General features: G+C 46.5%; 1 protein-coding gene and 1 long non-coding RNA gene across 10 annotated transcripts in view; one reads left to right on the top strand and one right to left on the bottom strand.

Moving 5' to 3' along the window:
• The first annotated feature begins 5,520 nt into the window (after nucleotides 1-5,520).
• GNE (glucosamine (UDP-N-acetyl)-2-epimerase/N-acetylmannosamine kinase) overlaps nucleotides 5,521-24,459 on the top strand; it is a 70,286-nt gene continuing 51,347 nt past the window's right edge. For 2 of the 9 annotated variants that reach the window (XM_073345768.2, XM_073345769.2), the window contains exon 1: nucleotides 20,309-20,391. Coding sequence is in view for 3 of the 9 variants with exons in the window: in XM_073345767.2 (XP_073201868.1) it covers nucleotides 5,536-5,724 (189 nt within the window). In the remaining 6 variants the exon portion in view is untranslated. Of the gene's footprint in view, nucleotides 5,725-11,018; nucleotides 11,150-20,207; nucleotides 20,392-20,853; nucleotides 20,924-24,459 lie in introns of those variants that run through there. The other 7 variants (XM_073345773.2, XM_073345767.2, XM_073345764.2 and 4 more) reach the window with 7 other exon arrangements.
• LOC140911841 (uncharacterized) lies at nucleotides 18,618-20,470 on the bottom strand. Its single transcript, XR_012159154.2, has 2 exons — nucleotides 19,869-20,470; nucleotides 18,618-19,302 (listed from the first exon to the last, which is right to left on the bottom strand). It is a non-coding gene; the product is annotated as an uncharacterized LOC140911841 (long non-coding RNA).

Genomic DNA, 24,459 nt, shown 5'->3' with positions numbered 1-24,459 from the left:
AGCGCATGTATGTCTACCCAAGCTGGGAATCGCACCTCCCAGCTGCTGCGTAGACATACCCGCATTCGCTATTCTCTTCCGTGGCTCCCCTCCTGCACCAGGAGGCAAGTATCCTGCGCCTGATCCATACCAACAGCTGATTTCTCCCCATCTCCCTCAGTCGTGCTGGCCTGGCCGATGCCTGGCTCCGCCATTCCCCACCCCTTGCATATCCACTCCCCAGCCGCCTGCGCAGGACGGGGAGTAGCAGCCCTATAGAATCTGCTGTCTTCCCTGCACTGGGAGCCACTGGGTGCCTAGCCCTTAAATTGGAGGGAAATACGAGGGCAGCCTTCTGCTTCTTTATTTCCCTCCACGGAGCCAGTGTGATGGACCATCCTGCTGGTAAGTGGGAGTTATTTTTTCCCAAATGACAGTAAAATCTGGCTCCCGGATGCAGCCCACTGATGAATATGTGTGACAGGTCCCCCTCTGCCATTCCATGGAGATAGGCAGGCCCCAGTTACAGAGCCTTGGTGCTAGCTCTGGAGGTCACCCGTCCAAACCCTGGTGGACAGTTGTTACACCAAGCCTGTTACCATCCCATGGCCGGCAGGCTGTCATGCTGAAGGGACAAAGTGGATGTGTGGGGAGAAGGAACTTTCATCGTGATAGGTGGTGACCTCTGAGTCTGTGGGTGGGACGGTGTGGGGAAGCTGGCCCTGGGTGCTCACACTGCACCATTTGCTGGCTAAATAGAAGGCTACATTCTCCAGCCCCACCCATCTAACACCATTCATGGGCAGTAAATATACACCATGTGTGTCCCTTAAAGAGCAACACTGATATAACTATGGCATGTGTGAAGCTAAGGAAAGGAACACTGAAAAGCAACAGCCCAGCTGTTGCACTGAAAACAAGAAAAGACACAGAACAGATGCTGTGGCGGGTAGGCATCACCTGCAGACACACAGATTTGCTTTGGGTCACTGAATTGTGCCTCCAACGTTTGTGGGTACTTATCTTTGTGTACACAACAGGGGGCACTGCATGTGTAAACAGGTATTAAAGTGTGCGATTACCCAATCTGCATATACCAAGACGAAGCTGGTGCATAGACACATATGGCTGTGCCTAGTATGTTTTGCAAAAGCATTTTTTTATGCCTGTTCGAAACGCTGTTTGATTGTTTTTGTTCGATGTAAACCTGAGCACATTGAGAAAGAGACTCAAACCATGACCCTTTGAGTTTCCTTCCCTTGAGTTCTGCCTTTCTTGGATCTTTGCACAGTCATTCCTCTGACTCAAAGAACAGGAGGAGGCCTTCTCCAGGTGAGCTCAGGCTAATATGGCACTACTCCAAGGATCAAGGGCTGGGTCCCTGGCAGACTTACAGGGCAGTGTACATGAAACAAGCATTCGAGACAGATGAAAGAATTTACATTGAGGTAGTAACTTGAGACTGACGTAAAACTCCTGTAGGAGACAAATCATTGGAATGGCTGGAACTGCAGTTCCCATTATGTCAGATGAACTCTCAGTGGCCTTTGGAGAATAAGAGTCTTAACTCTGAGCCAGAGTGGGAAAGTATGTTGGTAAATTAGAGAGAATGGGTTTGTTTGTTCCTGTAATTCTCTGCTGGAAAACCTTAGCTTCAGAAGTCCTGCAGTTACTAGACAGATTAAATCATCCTCATGGTCGAACTGCAAAGGAAAATTTTTGCCAAAAATCCACACTTTTTAATAGACTGTTTATTATAAGTCTGGGTCCAAATGCAGCTCTAAGACTATTACATTCAAAAAACATTTTTAAACTACATAAACATCCAAATACACATGTGTGCCTATGTATATGTGATGGGAGGAAAAAAACAGGGGTCCTGTACTTGGAGGTAGTGACCCCTAGGAGGGTTGCAGACAGGTGACGGGGGTCATGAACCCTCTGCCCTTCCCATATTGCTAAATGGGAGGGCAATCCTGGCTACATCCAGATAGGAAAGGGTCCTGTTATAGAAAAGGGGTCTGTGGTATAGAATAAACTGAGAACCACTAAACCTCCCCCAAACATTGGTTCTGGAACTAGGGGTACTGGGGGTGCTGCTGCACCCCCTGGCATGAAGTGGTTTCCATTATATCCAGTGTTTACAGTTTGATTCAATGGCTCTCAGTACCCCCACCATACAAACTGTTCCAGAGCCCCTGCCTCCAAATCATCCTCCTACAAATCAAAAACTTTCTCTCTTTATGCTGGAGATCCTGGCTGCTAGGTGCAGTTTTACAAAGGCTGTTCTACTCAGGGCCAAACTAGCTTTCGCTCATAGGTGAAAGAAGTCTTGGGCCCCCATTGAAATAAAGGGGAGTTTTGCCATTGACTTCAATAGGGCCAGGATTTCACTGAGTGTCGGCAAGAGATCCCCATTGCCTGTTGGTTGGTGGTTGTTTTTTGAGGAACATGTTTAAGGATGCTGAACAAAGTACATTTTTTAATGTACGCAGTATATTATCTGCCTTCTTAATCTACATAATTAGGTGTGGATTAGTAGGTACTCTTCATATGGGGTGAAATTCACTGGGCAGAGAGCCCATTCATGTGCACTTAAGTTCCTTTTTTGTGAGGGCTTTAGTATTTAAATGGTGCACTGTATGTAGTATTCATTGCACTACTGACCTTTTCATGATACGTATTTGTTCGTATAGTATGAATGATTGTGTCTGTGTTTTATTAAGACCATTAAAAATAAGTGAACTAAGTTAAAGTTTCTCTCTAAGACTTCTTATGAATCCAGATCCTTCTGAGAGGTGGGGAACAGGGTTTGTGACATTGGAGCAGATCACTCGACCAGTAAATCTGGGATCCTGCCTGGCCTGGTACATTGATACCTCAAAGGAAGAAGATTAAAAAGTAATTAACAAGATCCCAACTCTCACTCAGGTGCATAGTGAGGGAAGGTGATTTCCTGTTCATTAGCCTGTGCCACAAGGGCTTGCCAAGGTAACAGCTGGAAGGACACGTATAGTTCACATAAGTACAAGTTATTTCTTCTTTACCACAAGAAAGGAAATCGGTATGCTCTGCACTATGGCAATGAAGATGTCGAGATTGTCAAATGGTTGAACGTTCTGTGACCGGAAATGTAACCAGGTTGTAAGGGGCCTAACCTGGTTTGCTCCAGTTGAAGACAAGTTGAGTGAGGCTAGGCTGTGCTGGTATGAGCATATCCAGTGGAGACCGGAGAGTTCTATCAGTAGGATGGTTCTTGCAATGACTCAACAGAAGATGAGCAGGGGGACACTAAAGACTTGGTACATGGACTGGATATCCAATGTGCACGACAGCCTGACATATGAGCATGAGTTTTGGAAGAAGGCTATAAAAGTCCCTGACCTCGACTGGGGAAGTGGCAAGAAAGAAGAAGGCATGTATTGTAGCGTCTAGGAGCTGTAACCATGGACCTGTACTATGCGCTGTACAAACACAGAACAAAAAGTCCATGTGATTAATAGTCATAAAAATAACCCAGAGACAGAAGTAATAAAGTCCCAGCAAACTGTTCCGTTAGACTTGGACTGGCTCAAAAGGCCCTAGAACAGCCAATCCAATTCCAGTTCAAAGCTCTCTCTAGTCCACAACAATAACTATTGTTGTCTATCTCCTGTCAACGCACAGATCCAAATCCTGGTCCTTCGCTCAAAGCTCTGAGTAGCACAAATGGGACCATAGCAAGGCATGGGATTGGGAATGGGTCTGAGCCCAGACTTATCAAAATGACTGTCAATCCACCCATTTAAGAAGTGTTTGAACACATACAGCATCTCAAAACTGTCCAGCTTAGAAGTTCTTAAGAAGAGGAAACAGCTCAGACAGTGATACCAAAAATACCATTTAGCACCCTGATAAATGGCAATTTGAATTCCTTTTAATAAAGGAAAGAGGAAGCAAGACTAGTGCCCTGTGTTATGATCTCACAATCCTGTCTGCTTCTATGGGAGTTGGGAGCCTGGGTGTCTCTATCATTCTGAGCATAGTGCCCTGTCTAGAGCAGCTCTAATCAGCAGTTATTGAGAACCGTGGTAGAGCTGAACTGCTAACAATGCTGGGCATGTCTCATAAAATTTTCCGCCAGGTGCATGTGGTCAAAAACATCCTGGATTTCCCTTCACAACTCCTTCAGCTTTTCCTGTCACACCAGAACCAGTGAGCTGGTCTCTGCATTCATTGAAAATGTTTGCACAATGTTTGTAGCTTCAGGTGACTCTACATCCCGTTTTGGCCTGGGCAGTCCCTTTTTTAAGCTCTGCCCCGGCTGTCCCGACTTTTTAGGCAAAAGTGGGCCTTTGTCCCTTTTGCTCTTGCTGATTTGATCCATTGGCAAGAGCAAACGGGACAAACACCCACTTTGGTAAAAAAAAAAAAAAAAAAGAAAGGTGGTGTGAGGTGTGGGCGAGCAGAGACACCAACTCCTTGAAGGGGGGAGGCCGGGCTCTGGTGCGGGGGAGGCAGAGTTCCAGTGACAGCTTCTTGCGGGGGGCAGGCAGAGTTCCAGCCACCCCAGCCACGTGTGGAGTGGGGGGGGCCTCAGGCCAGCCACAGGGCAGATTTGGGCCAGCCACATCTGGTGTCCCATTTTCCCTTTGGGAAATATGGTCACCCTATAGCTGTGTGCACACAGGGTAGCTGTGCATTCAAATGGCCAGTTAAACATCTAGGTGCCCCTTTCCTGCATTTGCCTGGTTGGCGCACCGTTCCTGGCTCTGAAGGCACAAGTGTGGTCATGTACCTACACGTGGAGTGTTGTCTGCAGACCTGCAGGCACACATCCTCCATTTTTGAAAATGGGGCATTTCAGATTTCATTGTCCTCTCCTAAGACAGCCTTGCCTCAAAGGGAGACACTGTTGCCTAGTGGATAGTGCACTGGACTGAGACTCGGGAAACCTGGGTTCTGTTACTAAGCCATTACGGTGTGACCTTGGATCACTTGCTGATTCCCTGTTCTGTTCATTCCCTTTGGGGCACCTGGCACTGGCCACTGTTGGAAGACAGGAGACTGGGCTAGATGGAACTTGGTCTGACCCAGTAGGGCCATTCTTACATTGAGGGAGTCACTTCACCTCCCTGGGCCTCAGTTACCCATCTGTAAAATGGGGACAGTGACCTCTCCTTTGTAAAGTGCTTTGAGATCAATGGATAAAAAGTGCTCTATAAGAACTAGGTGGTATTATGGTGTCCTGATGCCCAGCAGAGTATTGTTTTCTCTAGGTTTTTAGACGACTGGAAGCGTGTGTAACAACTGCTGAAGGTTCAACGGGCCAAGGAAAAGCTCTGGCCCCGAGAGGGCAGATGGGGCTGAGAATCTACAAACCAGGCTTTCTCAGCCAGCCAGCTCTCAGGAAAAGGCAGCCTGGCATTCTCTGCTCCTTGGCAGATCCAGGCAGCTGAAGAGACTGCAATGACTTTAGTGGAAAAGTAAACGTGGCGTGTGTGTGTGTGTTTCCTCCCTCCCCAGGACTGGAAGGGGGAAGAAGAGATTCAGCCGCTGGCCGGCAGGCATCTGGGCATGACTCAGAGCCCCGGTCTGACTGGCCGAGGGGTGGGGCGTCTGGGTCGGGATGGAATTCAGGTGCCTCGCTCCAGCTCCACGGTGGCAGCTGACGCCGGGGAGCCCGCAGCGGCTCTGCTCGTCCAGCGCGGCAGGATGGGCTCGAACCTGCACCCTCGCAGGCAGCGGGGCGTCGGAGGGCCGCATGTAAGTGAGAGCCCGCAGGAGCAGAGCGATCCCTCAGGCGAAGGGGGGAGGGAGGGACACAGGATAACTGAACGTCTGCTTTAAACGCGGCTTCTCTGGCTTGCATGGGCGGCGGAGCATCCTGCCTTTCTCAGCTGGTGCGGGGAAGCAAGGGCTGGTATTTGCATTTCTCCAGTGGAGGCGGAAAATGTATGAAGGGTTTGTGGTTTTTTCCTTCTGTTTGCCGCTATAGTGGCAAGCCATGAATGGAGCGGGCTTTGTCTTCCTCCCTTTCCTCTTCTCGGCCATGTGAGGCAGGTCTATTTCCAAACAAAGGAGCAATGGCCAGGAATATATATATCTATATACTAAAGGAGTGCATCTGAAGAAGTGGGTTTTTTACCCATGAAAGCTTATGCCCAAATAAATCTGTTAGCCTTTAAGGTGCCACCGGACTCCTCGTGGCTGCAGACTAACACGGCTACCCCTCTGATACTTAAAGTAGTGAGGTCGCTTTTAAAAAAAATACAGTCTAATTTGACTTGCTTGTTAAGTGATGTGGCTGCTTTAAGACCCTGGTGTCCTTGCTTCTTTAACTGAGCAAATCTGACACAGGTCACTGGAGTAAATTAATCCCCAGGCTGCAGAAAGAGGAAGCTCTGCCTTGTGCTGGGAGTTGTTGTGGGTTCGGTTGTTTTGTTTTTTTATGAGTTTTATTATAACCTGTGGAAAGCAGGCGACTTGTGAAAGTCGCCTGTCTTTGTTACAAGCCATTTCCATGCAGCAACCACAACAAAGTCGCAAGCATGAAAAATGCAGTGTTGCTGTTGTGTGATCTGTCACTCAGGGAGATAAATCTTGTGAAAATATTAGAGGAGGAAGGATGGTCCTGTGTTTAAAACACAGGCCTGAGAGCCAGAGGAAATACCAGCCCTGCTGAATTCAGTGAGTGTTCCCATTGACTTCCATAGGGCCAGGATTCTCTCTCTCGCCGCCCCCACCCCCGCCCCGGTTCCTATCAGACTTCATGTGTCACCTTGGACAAGTCACTTAGCTTTCTTGTGCCTCGGTTTCTTCATTTGTCAAATGGTGACAGTGATTAGCAGCTGTGAGGTTTGGTTTGTAAAGCACATTGAAATTCTTGGACGAAAGGCACTGTACATATGCAAAGTAGTATTCTTTTTATACAGCATCTATTTCCATCCGTTTTCGTCTATAGCCAGATGTTGGGACATCTGGCAACTTCCTAAAGCTGACGTTTTATTTCTTATCAAGTTATTTCCCCACCCCCACTCCCCCACCTCTGTACTCCTTGGGTGGAAAAGATTTCAGTTATGCTGCTCTGTTGATAGCACTTGGAGTTTAGGAGACTCCGATTCCAAGCGTGGTGTTAATAATAATAAATAATAAATAGTAATGATGTTTGTTATGACAGTGCCTGAGGCAGAATGGGACCCCATTGTGCTAGGCGTTGTACAATAGTAGATGGTCCCTGCCTGGAAAGTTTACAATCAATTTCAACCAGACAGCCAGGGTGGGGAAGGGGTAGACAAATAGTGTAAGCTATATTAATTCCACAATTTATTTGGGGGGAGGGTTAGTTAGGAGGAGATCAGTTAAATGGGAAGGGAAGCAGGGTGAAGGGGACAGAGGAGAGGAGAAGAAGGTAAGAGAGGCAGGAGTGAAGTCAGGCTGAGATGAAGAGACTGGGGGAAGGAAAGAGTTGGAGCCAATAGGCAGTCAGCAGAGGGCAGGAGTCTAGGCTGTTCAAGACTCCAGGAGGCATTGCTGTGCCTTCCCTGGGTTGGAGATGCTAGCTGTAATACCCGGATACTGCTCTGTGCCACGTTGGGAACTGTACTGTCCTACTGAACAGACACTGATGGGCCCATGCTCAGCATACTGAGGATGACGTTCCCTCCACCCATATAGAGTCTGTGGGCCAGATCCTCAGCTGGTGTAAACTGGCATAGCTTCCCTGACACATCAGTGAAGCTACACCAATTTATACCAGCTGAGGATCTGACCCTGATTATTCAGGATCTGTGATTTGACATTCACCCCCCCCCCCCCGTCCTCCCAGAATCTGAATGTTTTGTCACTTAACCTGGAATCACCCCTCTCCATTCCCCAGTGATTCCCGCAGAAACATGCTTTGCTGCCTCCCCCCTCCCCAGCCAGCCTGTCCAGGTTTGACCTCAGCTCTAGCATCCACTGGGTTAGCAATGTACAGTTGTGTCGCAAAATGCAGATTCTGGAGGCTCCTTCTCCACTGGTGTTTGTTCACAGCCGCTCCCTCAAGTGACACTGGCATTGATTAGCCTCGGAGGAGATCATGGCTACAAATTCACCCCGGGTGTCCAGTCTGAAGAGAGTGCAATCTAAAAGAGGTTTTAGAGGTTCAGGAGAGGAAGATGTTTTTTCTAGCATGAATGCACAGGGAACCCGACAGACCGACCTTGGTGCCACAGCTCCAGCAACAATGGCCTTTGTATTCAATAAACGCCTTGATCCCACAGTTGGATCCATGTAAGCAGACAGAGAACCACTTCCAAGATGCAGGCCTTAATTTATACCCCAAATTAGGGTTTGCAGAAAAAGACTTCTAATGTCAGTGAAACTATTTCTGTGACACTTATTTTTTTTAAACAACAATTCCAATGAAAACAGCATGAAGTGCGAGTGGTAGCTTATATGATCTTCCCCAGTGTAGCCACTGTGGATGAAACTCAAGCCTAGCCTCTGCTCCATTGCATTAAGAGCATTTTCAGCTCCTATAGTGTCTGGCAGTAGCATTGGGGATTTAAGCTAAGACAGCTCATTTGATTTAGGTGTTATATGTCAGCCTCTGGCTACTGCTTGGAGCAATATTTAGGTCCTCGGGAGAGCGAGATTCATCCCTTTTCATCTGCAAGCAGGACAACAATAATATTTAGCATTTTAGGCCTGGTGTAGGGAGGAGGCCCAGGAATTCCCAACCCTCCATGAGAAACAAATGCCACCACTTGAAACATGACAGTGTTCTAACATAAACAAATCATGTGTCTACGGCCCAGGCTCCCACATCAGAGCCTGTACAGCTGTGGATTTCCACTATATTAACACTAGCCCACTGGAGGATCAGGGCTTATCATAGGACAGTAGTAAATCAGGTGGGGGCATCTGCTAAATACCTGCCATTACAATAATTCTAGTTAAGATCTAAACAAAAGCCAATCTTCCTTTAAAAAACAAACAAACAGAAAGGCCTGTTTAACTTGATACAGGCTTTGATGCAAAGAGCTTCAGCATGGTATCTGCAAAAAGAAAAGGAGTACTTGTGGCACCTTAGATACTAAGGTGCCACAAGTACTCCTTTTCTTTCTGTGACTACAGACTAACACGGCTGTTACTCTGAAACCAGCATGGTATCTGTCATTCAGGGCTTAATTTGTGCCAGCACCTCTAGGATTGGCAGTTCAGAGCCCCGGCACCTCTGGGCTTGCTGCATCAGTTACGAATGAAAAGAAAATTGTTTAAACTGTGGCACCTAATGGCATGAACCCCGGCCCCCTTTTCATTACAAATTAAGCACTGCTGTCATAGTTTATAAAACCAGTGTGATCTAGTAACGCCTTTGGGATTTGAAAGTGAAATGAAATTGGTTTCCTTCGTAAATGATAAGGAGTACTTGTGGCACCTTAGAGACTAACCAATTTATTTGAGCATAAGCTTTCCTTCATATCGGATGTAGCTCACGAAAGCTCATGCTCAAATAAATTGGTTAGTCTCTAAGGTCCCACAAGTACTCCTTTTCTTTTTGCAAAGACAGACTAACACAGCTGTTACTCTGAAACCTGTCACTTCGTAAATGATGTTCTCCAACAATAAACATTGGTTTATTATCATGACTTTGTTAAGAGAGGGGATAAAACACATCCTACCCTAACAGTCCATTAAGGACCTAATCCAGCTTCCATGGACTTCAATGGAGAGACTCCCATTGATTTCAATCACAGCTGGATTATACCCTACTGGCCAGTTTGTGGCAGTGAATTCCTGGCCCTTGTTAGGAGCAATCTGAAGCCAGCCTGCCCCACAGGGAGTCCCATGTTGCACACAGAGAGAGACACAATGTCTCCTAGAGCTCTCTGCACTATGCAGGGGGCGCCTCCCACTGTGCCCAGCCAGCCATTAGAAACATGCAGCATGCACTACTCTTTGCAACCATTTTAGGTTGCCTAAGGAAATCTGGGGACTCAGAAGCAAAAGAGACATATGGGCAAAATGAAGATCTTCATGCTTTTGTGCACAGCCCTTTAAAAAAGCAGGGTGTCTTCCATGCAAATTAAAGAGAGGCACGCATGTATTGCACTGTTTTGTTAATCGGTATGTTTGGAGAAAATCCTATAACCAGAGTAGGACTGGCAATATAGTTACTGACCTGGGGAAAGAAAATGAATACTCATAACTTTTAAGAAATTAATATAGCCAAGTCGACTCCTAATCCTGCTCTATCAACAGTGACTTTATAATAACCAGCACTGGTTTTAAAATGTTCAGTGGGGGCGGGGGGGAAATTACCTTTAAAACTGGTTTCTTACTGGTCAAATTTGCTATTGACTGATCTTCTCTGATGTCTACTAAATTATTATTATTACTATTTCTATATGAGAGTGTCAAGAGGCCCCAAGTCCACTGTGCCAGGTCCTGCACAAACAAATAGAGAAGTCCTGATCCTTTTGAAGGCAAAGTCCCATTGACTTCAGTGGAGCCAGGACTGTGAGAAACAGTCCCTGCCCTGAAGAACTTATACGGTGTAAGTAGACACAACAGACAAAAGGTGGGAGGGGAAACTGAGGCACAGAGAGGGGACGTGACTTACCCAAGGTCACCTGGGAGTCCAATGGCAGAGTGAGAAATAGAACACAGGTCTTCTGAGTCCCAGTCCAGTGCTGCATGTACTAGATCACATTGCCTCTCAGAATTGAACTACAGTTCACCAGGGTCCTTGGATCTGGGTTAAAAATGTGAAATATAAAATAGGGCAGCAAGACACAGTGTGATGCTGCATTTCTTATTATCAGCTTGTATTACAAAAAGATAATTTCTTTTTGAATATTACTTGATAATTTAAACTGAAAAAAATCATGAAGAACGATCAGTAGACGATCAGTTTCAGTTCTTCCCCCCTCAAGCAAATATGTGCAGTAATATCTGTCCTCAGAGCCTACTTTATTTAACATCGAGTCTTTCCCGCCAGAAGCATCACCAGCCTCTGTTGTTTTGTTGATATTGAGAAATGTATTACTGTTGCTTCATGCTTTATACTGCAGCTGGACCTAGGCTGCTCACGATGTTAGATTCCTGCGTGGCTGGCAGCGTGCTCAAAAGATAACACCAAGGTCACGAGCACCAGAGAAGATAAGTACAGTTCCACAGAAAAAAGTTCTAACGTGGATTTAAGGTCTGTGATGTCTTGTAGCATTCCTATTGTTTTCAACATAAAATAAGATTTAATTTTTGAAAAAAGGTTCTTGACGTTATATTTGTAAAAACTGAACTTCAATGGGAGTACACACATGCTTAAGTGGTGTGCTGGATTGGGGTCCAAATAAACAGATAAAGGGTAAGGAATGGGATACAACAAAAAGGATATTATTTATTAGGCACAGATCAAGAGCCGCAATCATGGACATTACGCTGGTGCTGTACAAGCACAGAACAAAAGCAGTGAAATTGAACTGCTTCTTATTAATTCACAGTAGAAATAACTTTTCTTTTTAATGTTCTTCTTATGTGAGAGAATAACTTTTAACTCAGTGGAACTATCACATCCATAAAGCTACTCGTTCTTAAGTTTTTGCCAGATCAAGGCCTTAGGATAAAAATAGCTCTTTATAAAACATAAGGTAGTGGTTTTTAATATGTTTTTGAGTTAATTTCCTTTTAAAAAGTCCTGCAGCCTTTCCCCAAGTTCCCACAGAATCTGGGGCAGAAATTCCATACGTCCTGCTCCATCTGAAAGCAGTGGCGCCAATGGATGGAAGATTAGGCCCATTGACTGCAGTCTTGATGCTTTTTAAAAAATAATCACACTTATTTCTCCGTTTTTGACATGCTGTTGTTTTAACCCAAGTCCAAGGACCCTGGTGTCAGACTTCAGGGTGGGCAGCAGAGCACTTAAACATAAAATGTCGTTCATTTTGAGAGGCAGTGTGTATGATGTAGTGTAGTGTTCAAGATGACATCAACTGAAAGCAATGAAAGAAAATATTTCTGTTTTTCAGTTCTCTTTCCACGTTTGACAGCACTCTGTATCGTTAGTTTCACTGTTTCTCCTGAGCTGTCAGTTTCCTTTGTTGTGTGACAGACCCTTACATACAGCCACTCCCTGTAACCCACTCTTTTTAAAAAAACTGACTAGATTCCAACCTGTTCAGTATTGGCTGAAGCACTCCTGCAAGAGACAACCAGTTCAGCACAAAGTGGAATTAATCACCTGTTTACAAAAGTAACGTCAAACCCTACTGCTGAGCTCAAAAAGTAGAGCTGGGACGAATCCCCTGCTTGGATCTGATCTGTACACAAATCCAGCAATTTGCTCAGGTCCATATTCACACAAAAGTCATCTGAAAACAAAGATTGATGATGGCCACTGCCATGAGGTGACAGCCAATGTTCAGTATGGTCCAGTTCCGCCCACCACCCCCTCACCCGCACAGCCTGCTTCCTGCACCCCAACTCCTAGCACTCATCTCCCACCCACCCTTAGCACGCATGTTCCGACCCGCTCCATTTCAGTAACCAGATTAATTTGCTTAGAGAGACAGCATAGATAGCATGCTAGACTGGAATTTAAGAGACGGGGGTTCTATTCCCAGCTCTTCTGCTGGTTGACCTGGGGCAAATCACTTACATCATCTCTTCCCTCCACCATTTGTCTGTCTTGTGTATTTAGACTGTAATCTTTTGAGGGCGTGGACTATCTCTGTGTACAGCCCCTAGCACAATGGGGCTAGGAACCCAGTTAGGGCCTCTAGGTGCTACTAGAAGCCCCGATTCAGGAAAGTGTATGCTTACATCTATCTCTAGTCAGCAAAGCACATGCTTAATTTTAAGCATGTGTGCTTTGCTGAATAGAGATGGACGTAAGCCTATGCCTAAGTGCTTTGTTGAATAAGAATGACATCCTAAATGGTCACAATACAGATAATAATTCTCTTCACTGATAGATACAGAGGTCTGATATTTGGAATTTGGTAAAGATGATTATCCTACCCCTACTGCATGGACAAGGTCTTGTTTGGTTGTTTTCTTTGCGGGGGGGAAGTGGGGGGAGGAGACGCAATCTTAGTGCCAGAGTCCAGGCTACATTATGGGTTTTGTGCAGTGTTTTAGGATGTAATGATGTCAGTGTCTCCATATTGAGCTGTATCAGACTAGAGCTCTTATTTGGCTTTTGTCCATTGCATACATGATTTGAGTAAGGACAAGTAGCTCCGTTCATTCCTGTGTAGCTGCAACTAAAGATTTATTTTGCGTATGTTTATTTTCTGCGTAAATCATAGTTTGAACAATTTAAACAAGCAGGAAGTTTCCCTAAGTCAACTGCAGGGTGACGTTCTTGTAGGAGTATATCCTGGTTTGTTAGCCAGACTTACGTTAGCTGTTCCATTCAGGGCTGAGCCAGGGTTGTGGATTTTGACTCATGTTTACCAAGTTTATTGAAGCTAATGAAAATTGAGGCTCTAAGATATTGGTGTGGGTCAGGCAGGTGCTGTACATCCGTCCTCACACAGCAGTGCTAATTCACCCCAATACGTGCGACACACTGGCAGGGCGGCTCTACAGCACCTCTTGAGCAGATTGCCAGTTGTGTCCGGGTGGGTTTTTGATGTGCACAAATGAGGACAAGACAAGACCATTATATCCATCTTCACTTGTAACCAAATGAGCCTAGGGCTTCCGAGCTACATGCCTTAAGTGCAGGGGGACTGAACTAGATGACTATGGAGGTCCCTTCTAGTCCTACACTTCTGTGATTATAGGCCTGATCCAAAGCGCAATGGGAGCCTATTGGCTTCAATGGACTTTGGATCAGGTCCCTATCTGACTCTTCCACCCATGTTAATCCCCACAATGGGGGTTGCTTTTTCTTTTCGTCCGAATCAAGATGTCACTCTACAGCAGGTGCAGGCAAACTTTTTGGCCCGAGGGATGTATCAGGTTTCGAAAATTGTATGGAGAGCTGGTTAGGGGAGAGGGGCGTGGCCCAGCCCCCACCCCCTATCGGTCCCGCCCGCTTCTTGCCCCCTGACAGCCCCACCCCCTTGGGACTCCTGCCCCATACAACCCCCACCCCATTCCCTGACGGCCCCCCCGGGACCCCTGCCCCATCCAACCACCCCTTCTCTCTGTCCCCTGACCGCCCCCGGAACTTCTGCCCCTGACTGCCCCCCCCGCCACCCTATCCAACCCCCACTTTCCTTCCTTACTGCCTCCCCGGGACCCCTACCCCATCCAACCACCCCTTCTCCATGTCCCCTGACTGCCCCCCACCGCCCCATCCAACCCCTCCCTCCTTCCTGACTGCTCTAACATTTTTCTTTGGTGCTTATAACAAGTAGTACTTGTTGCTTGGTACTGTTATAGTAAATTCACACAGGGCAGGGGTGGGCAAACTTTTTGGCCCGAGGGCCACATCGGGATGCAAAACTGTATGGAGGGCCGCGCAGGGAAGGCTGTGCCCTCCCCAAACAGCCTGGCCCCTGCCCCCTATCCACCCCTTCCCACTTCCCACCCCCTGACTGCCCCCCTCAGAGCCCCTGACCCATCCAACCCTCCCCCCTGCTCCTTGTCCCCTGACTGCCCCCACCCGGGACCTCACCCCTTAGCCTACCCCCACTGCTCCCTCTCCCCTGACTGCCCCCCCGGCCCCTATGCACACCCCCACCCCCTGACAGGCCCCCCAGGACTCCACCCCCTATCCAACCACCCCCTGTCCCCTGACTGTCCCCAGGACCTCCTGCCCTTTATCCAATCCCCCCGCTCCATGCCCCCTTACCATGCAGCTGAGAGCAGCAGGAGCTCGCAGCCCCGCCACCCAGCTGGAGCCAGCTGTGCTCCCGGCATGGCTGCAGGGGAGGGGTGACAGCAGGGGAGGTACTGGGGGCTAGCCTCCCTGGCCAGGAGCTCAAGGGCTGGGCAGGACGGTCCTGCGGTACATCCATTACTGAGGTAATTCACAGTGACTGTGCCCTAGGGACAAGACTTTCAAAAGTGACTAGTGATTTGGGTGCCCAACTTTAGATACCTTGCAGGGGCCTGATTCTTAGACAATGCTGAGCGGCTGTCCTGTAAAGTTCAGACCCCTGTTAAGGTGATTTAAGTTTGGCTGCCTCGTCTCTGCTGTGCCCAACGTTGCGAGTTGCTTTTAAAAATCTTGGCCTGAATTTTCACATCCCTGTCATTAGTTAGGTCTCAATTTCAGTATAAATACACTTAATGCAAATGAAGAGTTAGTTATACAAAGGAACACGAAGTAGCTCCATCTTAGATGCAGTACATGCTGACAACTGGCTAGTCCTAGACGCTTTACTCAGGCAAAACTCCCATGCAAAGAAACGCAGCATCAGAGTCCCATAGCGTAAATGAAATGTATGTTAAAATCACTTTTGTAATATGGTATTTGGCTAGTACAATGGTCTCCATAGCCATGAATTAGTGACTATTACACTGGTAATACGGTATGCAGGTCAGTTGTGGTACCCCCTTAGATGTTTGGTAGCATGCTGAGTGCACCACATGTGCTGAAGCACTAGAGTTGTCCATTTTTTTGGGACATATTCCTGAAGGTTTCATCACAGGACATAATCTTTAATTACATATTAATCTTTAATTCCTGGAGATTCCATGACAATCCTAGAGGCACATGCCATTGTAGGTACTCCAGCCGCCAGGCCTTTCGGGCTCTGGCCCTCAGTGGGTGCCCATACTTACTCCCAGATGCTGATGTTTAACAAAGGAGGCTTTTCTAGGACTGCTGGAAATAAATACTACAACTTCCCCAGGTACCACTGCTTTGGGTTACCAACAAAAAATGATACAACCCATAACAGGCCCCAGCCCAGCCCCTAAGAGCACTCCAGTCCAGTCGGATGAAGGTGGGGGTCTGCCAGCCCAGTGCTAGGGATGCTCAATCCAGGCCACCCCTTGCCCTGGAGTCAATCATGCACCAGCTGCAGCTCCCTTGGACAGAATCTAGTCCTTTTATCCCACATGTGTAGCCTCATTTGGGCCCATCCACACAGATCTCTATTTGTAGGCCATTAGGTTATCCGCCAGCTGCAGCTACCATGGGCCCCCTTGACGGCAAAAGGCTGCACCCCATTCTGAGCGCTTCAGTCCCAGCTCCTAAGCTGACTGGCTTTGTCACTGCTGCTTCCGCTCCCTCTGGTGCTAAATCCCACTAACTTCCCTCTCCCAGACTAGAGCAATGAGGGAGCTTTCTGCTAACTGGATGTTGCATGGGAAGGTTAGCGCAGTACCCAGTAAGGAGCCAGCAGCATTTCATTCACAAAGAGGGTAGCTGAATGTAGGTTAAGTAGAAGTGTAACTTTATTAAGCCCTGTGATGTGATTTGCCACCTCTGAGATACAAACCAATGGGACATCCAGGATGATCCTGAACCCCTAAAACTGGACAGCTGGTCATGTGTACTGAGCACCCATTCAGAGGTCCCAGGATGGCTACCTCAAACAGGATGATCCCAGGACAACCTGGACAGGTGGCTGTCCCACCTGTGGACAGCCCTGTCCATGTCGCTGAGTTGCTGCCAGCCTAATTTCCCAGGTTCCCTGTTCCACTGGTGTCCTGTCCATAACAGTCCCTCCAGGGAACACTGGCCCTCTTGACTCCAGTTCCACTGAACATGATACAAGCAGGTTCATTACGATACTTTTCATGTCGTCTTCTGCTATTGCTTGTATTAACAAGGTCAGAGAGAGAGAGTATTCACTTCAAAAAAATTGTGGCTAGCAAAGCTAGCATTAGATGGACAGGCGCACTCTTCAGGAGAAATTAGCCAGTGCCTTTTATCAGTAACAGGGACAACGTTTTAGGATATTAAACTTATTGAATGATGCAAAAATACTGTAGTTGTGTTGGTTCTGCCATGTGCCAATTTTATTATTTTCAGACCACCTTGGTAGACCTCTTGATTCTCTCTCTCATATCCTATGGGCTCCTGATACTTTCTGCTGCACTACCCACAGCCTCCATGGGCTACAGGTCATGGATATTGGACCTGCAGTAAATTAAAGAGAGGATTGCCCACTTTGTAATATCAAAACCCCTCTGAGCGACTGGGGGATGCAAATCAAGAACTGGAGAGAAGTGTTGTGTAAATAAGGTCCCCACCTCCTGCACTCTGCTATTCCTTGTCCAGAATCTGTCCCTCTTCCCACAATCTCACACCGGGGCTGCAAGGGTTACTACAGCTTTGCACAGGTACGAGAGGGGAGGAGAAGTCCAACTGTTCTTTGTCATCCCTGAGGCCCCAATCTGGCAGGGAGCCCTGTGATGGCCCCACTGCAGTCAATTGGGCTCTGCATGGGCACAGGGGTTCATCTTCACAGAGATCATTACAGATTTGGAGTGACCAAGGCTTGCTGAAGCAGGGCAGGGTGGAGTGTTGCCTCTGTCACTGCCTAGTCTTCAGTGGTAATAGTGGGGCCTGCTCTCTAATGCTCTAGGGATGTGGAGAGAGTTCCCTCAGTCTTTGAAGTAGGAGAGGATGCCTTGGTCCACATACCTGATGATGCAAAAAGAAAAGGAGTACTTGTGGCACCTTAGAGACTAACCAATTTATTTGAGCATGAGCTTTCGTGAGCTACAGCTCACTTCATCGGATGCATACTGTGGAAACTGCAGAAGACATCATATACACAGAGACCATGAAACAATACCTCCTCCCACCCCACTCTCCTGCTGGTAATACCTTATCTAAAGTGATTACTCTCCTTACAATGTGTATGATAATCAAGTTGGGCCATTTCCAGCACAAATCCAGGTTTTCTCCCCCTCCGCCCCCCCCCCCCCCAACTCACTCTCCTGCTGGTAATAGCCCATCCAAAGTGACCACTCTCTTTACAATGTGTATGAAAATCAAGGTGGGCCATTTCCAGCACAAATCCAGGTTCTCTCACCCCCCACCCCCCAAAAAAAACACACACACAAACTCACTCTCCTGCTGGTAATAGCTTATCCAAAGTGACCACTCTCCCTACAATGTGCATGATAATCAAGGTGGGCCATTTCCAGCACAAATCCAGGTTTTCTCACCCCCCACCCCCATACACACACAAACTCACTCTCCTGCTGGCAATAGCTCATCCAAACTGACCACTCTCCTTACAATGTGTATGATAATCAAGGTGTGCCATTTCCAGCATAAATCCAAGTTTAACCAGAACGTCTGGGGGGGGGGGTATTATGCAAGGTAGCCTATTTCCCCTTGTTTTTTCTTACACCCCCCCCCCCAAGACGTTCTGGTTAAACTTGGATTTATGCTGGAAATGGCCCACCTTGATTATCATACACATTGTAAGGAGAGTGGTCAGTTTGGATGAGCTATTGCCAGCAGGAGAGTGAGTTTGTGTGTGGGGGGGTGAGAAAACCTGGATTTGTGCTGGAAATGGCCCACCTTGATTTTCATACATATTGTAAGGAGAGTGATCACTTTAGATAAGGTATTACCAGCAGGAGAGTGGGGTGGGAGGAGGTATTGTTTCATGGTCTCTGTGTATATGTCTTCTGCAGTTTCCACAGTATGCATCTGATGAAGTGAGCTGTAGCTCACGAAAGCTTATGCTCAAATAAATTGGTTAGTCTCTAAGGTGCCACAAGTACTCCTTTTCTTTTTGCGAATACAGACTAACACGGCTGTTACTCTGATACCTGATGATGTGAGGGGGGGCGGGGAGGGTGGCAAAGCAAGAGGGCAAGTGTTCATCCTTATAGGAGTCTTTCTTCTTTCTGTTTTAGAAAAGATTGAATTGCGGGCTGCTGGACACACCATTATAGTATAATACCTCTGTAGACAGTCGATTAAAAGGCTAAGGATTCTGCATAAATAAACCCGTGCAACTCCGCAGATTTCCGCGGACTGTTTTTGCGGAATGCGGATCGGATGTAGATACAAATGTTATATCCACGCAGGGCTCTATACATAAAGGATCATTAATCCCCAACACACTTAAATCCACGTGTGTATTTCTTGTGCAGCCATGAGAAACATTCAAAATATATCTTTTCAAAAAAGGCTAATTAACTCTGAAAGATCATTAAACTTTTCATTCCAGTGAATGCATTTTCACGAAATCATATCAGGGACCAAAGAAATGTGCAAAGGACACAGTGCACTAATGTATAGTGACATTTTTAAACATGCATAGAGTTTTAAGCAATGTGCACAATATACATAAATATTCACTGTTATGCAGAAATTTATGAAAACAGCTTAAGTCTGCCAGGAATTCAGTCCAGGGTCCCTCCCAGCTGCTGCTTCTACCTCCGATCAGCATTTCAAATTAGGATCCTCACGGTTGTAATGGTAATCTGAGAAGAAGGCATACTGCAATTATGTATAAGTCACTGGCGCTTTAAAAGGCCATGACTCACTGTTGCAGCACAGCCCATTTTGGGGACTTACTGTATGTCCTACAGTTAATTCTTTTGCTTTCCACAAAACTCAGTGAAGTGAGACGCTGGAATTTTTCTGAAGACAAACCCTGCAGTCGTTATTCAAGACTGACTCAGGCAAAACTCCCCTTCAAGTAAATAAAGATCTTAACTACATAAACACTTAATATTTGTCCCGTTAAAGTTTTTATGTTCATTAACGCGGCTGCTACTCTGAAAGCTGCTAAAAACTACACCTCAGAAAGGGTATGCTCTTTCCTCCAAAGAAAAGATAAGTGTGCTCCAGTCCACATGCTCGCCATTTACACATGCGTCTACTCTCTTCCAGACACACCAAGCAGCAGCAGCAGCAGAAATTAGGGCTAATATGCTTGTGATGGAAAGAGACAGAAGTGTAGGGGCACAGAGCCTCTCCACTTGCTATATTGATGTGTGTTCACCAGTGCAATTTTGCTTGAGAAAATAACCCAGAATGCAAGTACCTGATGCCCACAGGCTAGACAGGATTGATATTTCGTTAGCACCAGATGATTTGCCACAGCAAAGCAGACTCTCGGCTCGCCTCCCGAGTGCAGTAGCTGGCCTTTGGCCAGTACGTGATCCATCAAAGGAAGAGTCACAGTCATAAATACTAACCCTAGCCAACCACACTTCTCCATACCTGCAACACAAAGACTGTCATGGGGGTTGTCCCCAAAGCAGAACGGTGCCGGACATCGATTACCAGGGGATGGGAGGCTGGGGAGGGCGCGGGAGGGGCTACGAAGGGCGCCCCCCCCCATCTGGATCTGTGAGGGGAAGGGCCGCGCGCCCAGGGGTTGTGGGCGGGGCTAAGCTCCCCCACGCCGGGGGCTGTGAGGGGAGGGGCTCTCTGACGAGCCGTCCGCCCCCACCCCCCCCCAGCCCCGGCGGATCGATGATTCGGCGCTCGCTGCGCGCGCGGCCCGAGCCGGTGGCTGAACGTGCCGAGCGCCTCCATCGCGGCCGAGCGGGGTCGGAGCGGAGGTGAGGCGCGGGCGGGGAGTGTCGGGGCTCTGGCGCCATCGCCCCGGGGGCAGGGCCCGTCCCCCTCCGGGAGATAGCCCCGCCCCTGCCACAGCGCGTCACAGCCCCGGGCGGGGGCAGGGCGAGACCCCCATGCGCGGTGGGGGGAGGGATCGCAGCCCCTGCTGTCGGGGGGGGTGGGGTAAATGGAATGACCCCCCCTCACATACACAGGATGAGGGAGGGGACTCAGCCCCGGCTCGCAGTGGGGGAGGGTAAAGGGAATGATCCCGCCACCCACACGGGGCGGGGGAGACTCAGCCCCTGCCCTCAGTGGGGAGGGGGAGACAAGGGGACCCCCTCACAGGCACCCTCAGGATTTGGGGGCAGGGACTGCTGTTTCTCCTGGGCCTAGTTTCAGGTTGTCTCTTCTTAGTTCCGTGCCCGTCGTGTGATTGCCCAGTTTCCTTCTTGTTTTCTCCCTGGGTTAAAGAGCCACCTGCGTCTCCAGTGCCCTGGATCCAGGATAAAGCGCAGGGGCTGTCATTTACGGGTTTGTTAAATATTTCTTTCACTTCCTTATGAAGGCCGACAGGCCCAGACTGGCTGCGGTCAAGGTGGGCTGAGCTGATTTCTCATGCTGTCTGACTAGCTCTCCCCTATATTGAAAAGAGAGGGCTCCACTGGTCACAGCCTGGAGAGAGAAGTGGTTGTTCAGACATGAAAATCCCCAACCATTGAAGACTACATGGCACCAAACCAACACCTTACATTCCACTGTGGTTAATTCGTTCTGAAAGATGTTATACACGGAAGGCACTGAGTGTCCACTCCTCTGCTTGGCTTATGTGGAAGCTGAGGTTACAGAGGACTTTTCAGAATTGGGCATTTAAGGCCTATTTAATTTTGTGGCCGTTTTTCCATTGGTTTCAGTACTGCAGAATAGGCACTTAATGCATAAATTAAAGGTATGTAATGTAAAGTATAAACAAATTTTACTAGTTTTTATCTATGCATCCCCTGCCAAGATGGGTCTACATTCTGTGGCAGAGGTGGCTCCCATTTAATAGTAGGGAAAGCTGCTTCAGAGCACAATGTAAGGAAACAGCTAAAAAGGGTTTTGCCTATATCTTCTCTGCCAAAAAAGGTGCCGGTTTTTTTGTTTGTTTGTTTGTTTGTTTTTTACAGAAAGAGAACTAAGGTGCCTTAGCTCTCTATCTTGCTATAAAATCCTAATAGAGACAAGCTTTTACCATGGTGGAGCTAGGTGAGGTCAAACCCAGGTAGGGATTATTGTATTCACTTTGGCTAGCTACATCACAGTAGAAATTTCTTGGGAGAAGTTCAAACACACAGAAATCAGATCTCAACTCTCATCTCTTTTGAGCCTATAAGGGAGAATAACTTCTGTCTGTGCTCTTAAATTGCTTCTTGCAATGTGTCATCCAATTGAAAGATTCTATTTCTTTAGAACTCAGAATCCGAGTACAAGGCCACCACTGAGGGCTTGTGTATAGACCAGCTTTAACTATAGTGACACAGCTGAAGTGGTGCAGCTCACCTAGTATCATTGTACCAATAACTGCCCACACGAGGGTTTGTACTGATAAAAGTATATGGGTTAAAATAATCATACCCCTAACTGAAACAGTTATATCAGGACAAAAAACTGTTCAGATCAGTCCTAATTATTATTGTTGTTTCATTGTTGAATCCAAACATTACAGAGGTTAAACTCAAAACTAAAAATAATGCTGCTGCGGGTTGATTGAAACTTATTAGTACTAAATATAACTGAAATGCTCTTCTACAGTACAAATTTCTTTTGTTTCTAGCCAACTCAGAGCAGGTGTCATAACAATCTGCCTTTGATTTCTGCTGATACTTTACAAACTAGTTGTAAGAGGCCATTGCTATAGCAGGCAGTAGCTGATCATTTAAGTTTAAAATGTCTTGCTATGCAGATGTGCAATCTGTCTACTTAATTTTCTACAGATTGGTCATTATTGTGTGTCTCAAGAGATTCTTTGACTTCTGGCATCCTCAGGGTGAATTCTTTCATCATCTAGGGTGGGCGATCTTATCTAGGTATTAGTTGAATGGCCTTAGGATATTAAAATAAGAGTTTTTTCCAGAAGGGCCTGGAACGACAGAATACTTAATTGAATGGAAAGCTAGAATAGTTAATTGAACCAATACTACTTTTTAAGCCTATTTTGCATAAATAAACAGATAAAAATCCTGTCTCAAGGGAGTTGGGGTGTCTGATGTTTAGCGCACATGACTTGGAATAAGGAGACCTGGGATCTGTTCATGACTTTGTCACTCCTTCTCTCTGTATCCTTGGAAAAGTCAGTTCACATCTTTGTGCCTCAATTTCTGCAACTGTAAATAGGGGAATACGTATTCACTTTTATAAATCACTGTGAGATCACTGTTTGAAAGGCTCTATGTATTTGTAATTTATTAGTTAGACCAAAGGTTCTCAACCTTTTTCTTTCTGAGGTTATTGGAGGTATTGATAATAGTGTAGCCTGGAGAAGATGGAAAGCAGACTGGAAGGGATCCAGGATGGAGTTGAAGGAGAGGGATTTAAGGCAAAAGTTGTAGAGGGAGGAGTGTGGGGGAGGGTTCCATGAGTTTGGATTTGAAGGGAGATAAAACAGTAGTTGGAGTCAATGGGAGAGCCTTTTTGAGGATGAGAACACTACAGGACCCTGTAAATTCCCAAATTGCAGGATTTGCTGTGAAATCTGCACCTTGCGATAGTGTTGTGGTCCTGAATCTTAACTTTTATTTAAATGAAATGTTCCTTTCCTCATATTTACAAAGATATACTTGGATCATGTTTTCAAGGTTAAGTCAATAGAGCGTTGCCTGTCTAAGCATGCAGATAGCTTGAACGATATCTGAGAGTTACAGACTGCTCGATTCCTCTAAGCGGAGCAGCGTTTCATCGGAAACCTAATGACAATTTAGTGTTAGCACTATTTCATTGCTGATCATTTTTGCACAAAGATCTAGATGATGTGCTTATCACAATCCCAGATGGCCTCTTTCAACTCTATAGTTGCTAAAAGCCCCAGCTATTTCTTATTCATTCTCCTTTGACAACTTCTATGATGGAATTATGCATTGTCAGTAGAAATATCTGCAGCACATTGAAAATGTGGGGATGGCATAAACTAAATTGAATTTAGTATAATGGTTTATAAAAGGGACTACTTCGCTGTGTCTATTCATATTTATATTTCCTTCCTGTTATAAAAAGGGGAATATTTAGTAATGAAGTTGCCACAAACTTTGCAGTCAGCTGCAGAATTTAAATTCAGTTTGCTACAGGTACGTGGGGCCTTTGGGAAGATCAGAACAGACTTCTATTATGAGAGGAAAGAACCAGAGGTAGTAGAGAGGCTAAGGAGGGGTTAAGAGTGAGGTCATGAAATAGGAGGGGAAGGGGACTCTGGAGCAGGTGACAGGGCTAGGGGAGAAACCTTGCTGTTAGTGATGAGTTCTCTGAGTAGTAGGATTACTAAACTCAACTAATCAGCTGTAGAAAGTAGAAATAATGTCCATCTGAGAAGATAATAGTCTACTGCTGCTTTAGAAAAAGTGGAAATGTCTGTGACTTTAAGTGGTCCATTTTAGTATTGCTTTGCTTGCTCAAAACTTGGGGCAAACTTTTCCATCCCCTCCACTTGGGCTCATCTGACTTACTCTTGACTCATGCAGTCTTAGCTAGGGCCATTATCTGCTTCTTCAGAATATAGCTCCAGCAGTAATCTCAATATTAGCCTTCCCACAAACCTCAGTTGTAGAGGGAATGTATAAAGGTTAAAACAAAAAACCCCAGGAGATTAAATCTGGTGCAGTATGCCCGTTAGATGAGACATTAAAGACAATCCATTGTAATGTAATGAGGTGTATTGTACCCTTGACATAACTTGGCCCACAGAGTACTGGAGGTTAGCTCTTTGTTTTGTTAGGTATTATGCTTTTTTAGCTGAGGAGTTAGAAACCAGTCTGTGCAGTGATTCAGGAGTTAAACATGATTTACAGTTTCTTTTTTTAAAAAAAAAAAAAAGAGCG

This window comes from Lepidochelys kempii, chromosome 5 (assembly GCF_965140285.1).
Source record: "Lepidochelys kempii isolate rLepKem1 chromosome 5, rLepKem1.hap1, whole genome shotgun sequence".
Taxonomy (NCBI): domain Eukaryota; kingdom Metazoa; phylum Chordata; order Testudines; family Cheloniidae; genus Lepidochelys; species Lepidochelys kempii.
The sequence above is the reverse complement of the archived record's forward strand: the minus strand, read 5'-3'. Positions and strand labels throughout refer to the sequence as shown.